We start from the raw sequence: 5,387 nt of genomic DNA, 5'->3' as shown, positions 1-5,387 counted from the left end.
ATTTTCGGAGTCATTGGTCGAGAAGGAGATGGAGAGAAGGAGGTTTTTAGCAGAAGGAGATTTTTCAAATGGAGATGGTTGTGAAGATGAGAGCTAGAGATTCTGAGAGAAATGGAAGAGAAAGCAGATGGAGTGGATCCGAACTAATTCGATTTGAAAATATATAAAAGCCATGGAACAAGCCACCTTAAAATAGGATCGGAACAACCCAATGTAGGCACCTACATCTGGGATGTAGGCGCCTGCAACCCAGATGTAGGCACCTACATCTGGGTTGTAGGTGCCTGCAACTCAGATGTAGGCGCCTGCATCTAGGATGGAGGTGCATACATCCTAGATGCAAGGTGCCTATATCTTGGCTCTCCTGTTGGGTCATGGGTGGCTCACTCCTGTTGGGTCATGGGTGGGTCATGAGAATTTTAGGTCAGATCACGAAAACTTTAAGTCAGGTTATCCGAGTGCCAATCAAGTCACGGATAGATCATGGAAACTTTAGGTCAAGTCACAGTGTCTAAGTGCCACCTTTCAAGCATTTGTGCACATTAGAAGCATAAGTGCATATTAGAACGGTGCTGGTTGGATATTAGCGACATCCTTAGCAACCTCCGATCCAATTTAGGGTTTAGGATTTAGGATTTAGAGTTTAGAGGTCGAATTAGGTCACAGGCATCCATTCACATTAGTGCACATCCATGATGATGGCCTGGAGATCATCTCCTTCCTACTATATAGGGTGGCTCTATCTGATCACATCTGATCATCAAACCATGATCTCCGATCATATCCAATTGGAGGAGGATGAGAGCTGGGAGGATCCGATTTCGATCAGAAGATGAGAGCTGGGAGGATTCGGATCCGACTGGAGGATGATCGGATCCGATCGGAGGATGAGAGCTGGGAGGATCCAATCGGAGGACGACCGGATCTGACCAGAGGATGAGAGCTGGGAGGATCGATCGGAGGATGACTGAATTCGATCGGAGGATGAGAGCTGGGAGGATCCAGATCCGATCGGAGGATGAGAGTGGGAGGATCCGATCGGAGGACGACTGATCCGACCAGAGGATAAGAGTTGGGAGGATTCGACTGGAGGACGATCGGAGGATGGGAAGCTAGGAGGATCCGGATTCGATCGGAGGATGAGAGCTAGGAGGATCCGATTGAAGGATGAGAGCTGAGAGGATCTGGATTCGATCGGAGGATGATAGCTGGGAGGATCAGACCGGAGGACGATCGGATCTGACCGAAAGATGACAGGTAGGAGGACATTCATAAGGCTTTATGAGTCACCCTTTGATATGGCGACTCTCCTTCCGCACTATGATTTTCTTGGGTGATCCGATTTTTCTGGGTGATCCAGCACTCTCATATGGCGTGAGGGCGCCTAAAGTCACCTGGGCGATTTTCTTTCGATCTTCATAAATACCTTTTTGAAGAATATTATTTTTATAAATTATTTTAAAATTAACAATAAATCAGTAAAAAATCAAACATTATTTTCATAAATTATTTTAAAATTAATAATAAATCAGTAAAAAATTAAATTTAACAGGGAAGGTGATGGATTATTTTTGTAAATTGTTTTAAAATTAATAGTAAACATTATTTTCGTAAATGCCATTTCAAATGGTGCTTTTGAAAAGGTGAGGATGGTTTGAAAATGTCATTTGAAATGATGTTTTTGATTTTTTTTTTGAATTTTCATTCCGGGGAGGAGATGACGTGGAGCGAAGTTTGATTTTTGATTCCAAGGGGGACATGGACGTGGAGTGAAAAAATATTATTTGGAATGATATTTTCTATCAAATAAATATTATTTGAAATGACGTTTTATGGTATTGCATCATCTTTGTAAATAAATTGAAAGTTATATTAATTTTATAATTTTTTTTTTAATATTATTTAGGTAAAGAACTAAAAAATGAGTGTCCCAATGAAAGTGACAGATATAGTCAAAATCAATTGTCTGATAAGCTTAAGATACTATATGATTATATTTGTGACTGATATAACCCGACAAACATCGGAGGATGAATTTTTATTGGAATCAGCCCTAAAAGGTGGGATGGGGTTGCCTTGGTGGAGTGTAACAGTTAGAATTCTGCAAACAAAACCCAAGCACTTCCAAAGTTAAATGACTTCCTACCGTTGCTCTCATATTAAAAACAATACCTTTTTCTACCATTTGTTTTTTTTGGCTGCCTCCTGCGTACAAGACAAGCAAACATCTACAGACACATATACCAGAAATTTCTGTGATATCGAGCAGAGACGATAGCTGTACGGAAGGATAAGAAGAGAGAAAATTCTAAGCACGCCTAGGCTGTCGTTGTCCCCTCACCCAAAGGGAAGAGAAAATGTCTTACAAGATTAATGGTGCGTCCGGCGTCATTTAAGGATGGTGAAATCATGAACAATACATGGCCGGAGGGAATTAGTGCTGCTGTATGGCTTGTTTCAACTATATTGCAAACAAAGACTTCTAGTCATCGCCCGTGCCCTTCACTCTACTTTCTCTTCCTCGCCTCACTTTCAGGCATTTAAGACGCATAAAGTGGTAGGCATCAGAAACCAATGGCACTTCGGTGTTATTAATATCATAACCAGAGGAGGAATCTCTCATATTGTAGCAGGCGAGTAAAGTTAGACCCAAGCCATGTTTCCAAAAGTCATCTTCTCCTTTCTCATCCTCACACTCACTACAGCATCAGCACCAGGTGCCAATTTTACTTACAATGGATTCGATGCTGCCGAACTGTGGCTGGATGGTATTGCAGAGATCACGCCCAATGGCCTCCTAAGGCTCACCGACACCAGAAAGCTAGCCATGGGCCACGCCTTTCACCCATCTCCACTCCGTTTTAGGAACTCCACAACTGGTAACGCTCTCTCCTTCTCAACTTCTTTCATCTTTGCAATCATCCCTGAGTACCAAGACGTGTTCGGCCATGGACTTGCCTTTGTTCTTGCGCATTCCGTAAATCTGTCTTATGCCTTACCTAGTCAATACCTGGGACTCTTCAATCCAAACAATTCAGATTCTTCAAACCAAATTGTGGCCATCGAATTCGATACAAACATGAACCCTGAATTTGGTGATATTGACAATAATCATGTTGGAATTGATGTTAGCAGCCCAAAGTCTATTAATTCCTCGCATGCAGCTTATTTCACTAATGACAATGGCGCTGGGTTCAAGAACCTGAGCCTTGCGAGCAGCAAACCAATACAAGCCTGGATAGAATACAGTCACATGGATGGACTGCTTAATGTAACGTTGGCACCTATTGATGTGACCAAACCAGGTGTTCCATGCTTGTCTTCCAATGTGAATCTCTCTACTTTGATCTCGGACTATATGTATGTTGGTTTTTCTTCTTCGGTAGGCACATTTAAAACATCTCATTACATATTGGGCTGGAGCTTTAAGTTGAGTGGAAAGGCTCAAGCACTTGATCTCTCACATCTTCCCTCCCTCCCTCGCGTAGGGTCTAAATCGACCTTAGAGTCTTGGAAGATTGGATTGCTGATAATCCTGGCAATAGTTTTGTTGTTGATTATCATAACTGGCACGATCTTTCTTGTGAAGAGAGAGAATAAATTCAGAGAGGTGTTTGAAGATTGGGAGCTAGAATATGGACCCCAGAGATTCTGCTACAAGGACCTATTCTTGGCCACCATGGGATTCAAAGACCAACAGCTCTTGGGAGCCGGAGGTTTTGGTAGGGTCTACAAAGGCGTGTTGCCAAAGACTGACATCCAACTTGCAGTTAAGCAGGTGTCGCACGAATCAAGACAAGGCATGAGAGAGTTCATCGCAGAGATTGTTAGCATTGGCCGCTTGCGTCACCGGAACTTGGTACAGCTCCTCGGTTATTGCAGGAGAAAAGGGGAGCTCTTATTGGTCTATGAATTCATGCCCAATGGTAGTTTGGACAAGTTCCTATTTAACAAATCTAAGTTGATGCTTAGTTGGGGACAAAGATTCCAAATAATCAAAGGTGTAGCTTCCGCGCTTTATTATTTGCATGAAGGTTGGGAGAAGGTGGTTGTTCACAGAGACATCAAGGCTAGCAACATCCTGCTAGATGATCAAATGAATGGAAGACTAGGTGATTTTGGCCTGGCAAGACTTTATGATCACGGAACTGATCCCCAGACTACACATGTAGTCGGGACTTTGGGTTACCTTGCACCAGATCTCACCAAGACTGGCAAGGCAACTACAAGCACAGATGTGTTTGCCTTTGGTGGATTTTTGCTTGAGGTGGCTTGTGGAAGAAGGCCAATAGAGATAAGAGCATCAGAAGAAGAAGTAGTGTTAGTGGATAAAGTTCTGCAGTGCTGGAAGGCAGGGACTATTTTGGAGGCAAGGGATCCTAACTTGGGGAACGAATATATTGTCGAAGAGATGGAAATGGTGCTAAAGCTTGGCCTTCTTTGCTCCCACCCTAACTCCAAGTCTCGGCCTCCTATGCGGCTGGTGATGCGAATACTGGAACGCGATGCTCCCCTGCCTGAGATGTCTGAAGATGGTTGGGATGGTGAGATTTCAGCTATGGGGAAGGAAGGCTTTAATGATATTGGTACGTCAGATAGTTCACTGTTAAGCATGTCTGTCTGTTCAGCATCAACAATGGAATCTGTTCTCTTGACAGGCCGTTGATTGTCGCCAATGTTTGTAAAAGTAATGTTTAAAGTATACCTAGCTTCATGTTATGAATGGTATAAATGCTTTTTATTGCAATGTGGTTATCGCTGTAATTCAAAATTAAACAGCAGCAACTAAATGTGATGCAGTTTGCTGAAAACAAGAAATCCAGTAGATTAACAAAAAATTGAATGTTAAGTTAGAAAGGAATTTGTTCTAGCTAGTCTGATAGACATAAGCATGCCTAGCAGAGGCCAACTCAAGGTTATTTGCAACTGTATCTTGATACATAGGATAATTCAAATATAGATACTTGTTGGGTATAAAATATCCACAGCCGAAGTCCTCAGCAGAATCAGCTCCAGTAGACTCCGCCCGGACTCCTACGGGAGCCGGGCTTCGCCCTCGACTCCAACGGCTGCAGACAGACTCCGTCCGGACTCCTACGGGAGCCGGACTCCGCCGACAACTTCAACTGCAAGTAGACTCCGCCCGAACTCCTACGGGAGCCGGGCTCCGTCCTCAACATCAGCTGCCGGTAAGCCTTGTCCGGACTCCTACGGGAGCCAGACTTCGCCTTTAACTTTAATTGCAGGAAGACTCCGCCCGGACTCCTACGGGAGCCGGGCTTCGCCCTCGACTCCAACGGCTGCAGACAGACTCCGTCCGGACTCCTACGGGAGCCGGACTCCGCCGATAACTTCAACCGCAAGTAGACTCCGCCCGGACTCCTACG

General features: G+C 44.0%; 1 protein-coding gene across 1 annotated transcript; it reads left to right on the top strand.

Annotated features, from left to right (window-relative positions):
* Window positions 1–2,414: 2,414 nt before the first annotated feature.
* LOC105042690 (L-type lectin-domain containing receptor kinase IV.2-like) lies at window positions 2,415–4,747 on the top strand. Its single transcript, XM_010919983.4, has one exon. It carries the CDS (start codon window positions 2,657–2,659, stop codon window positions 4,664–4,666), a length of 2,010 nt encoding a protein of 669 aa, XP_010918285.1. The 5' UTR covers window positions 2,415–2,656; the 3' UTR covers window positions 4,667–4,747.
* Window positions 4,748–5,387: the final 640 nt, after the last annotated feature.

The sequence above is a fragment of the Elaeis guineensis genome, chromosome 4, assembly GCF_000442705.2.
Source record: "Elaeis guineensis isolate ETL-2024a chromosome 4, EG11, whole genome shotgun sequence".
NCBI classification, from domain to species: Eukaryota; Viridiplantae; Streptophyta; class Magnoliopsida; order Arecales; family Arecaceae; genus Elaeis; species Elaeis guineensis.
This window is presented reverse-complemented; position numbering and strand designations above follow the sequence as displayed.

What these genes read in the sequence shown, in the direction of transcription:
- LOC105042690 (XM_010919983.4), top strand. Translation starts at nt 2,657, where the DNA reads ATGTTTCCAAAAGTCATCTTCTCCTTTCTCATCCTCACACTCACTACA.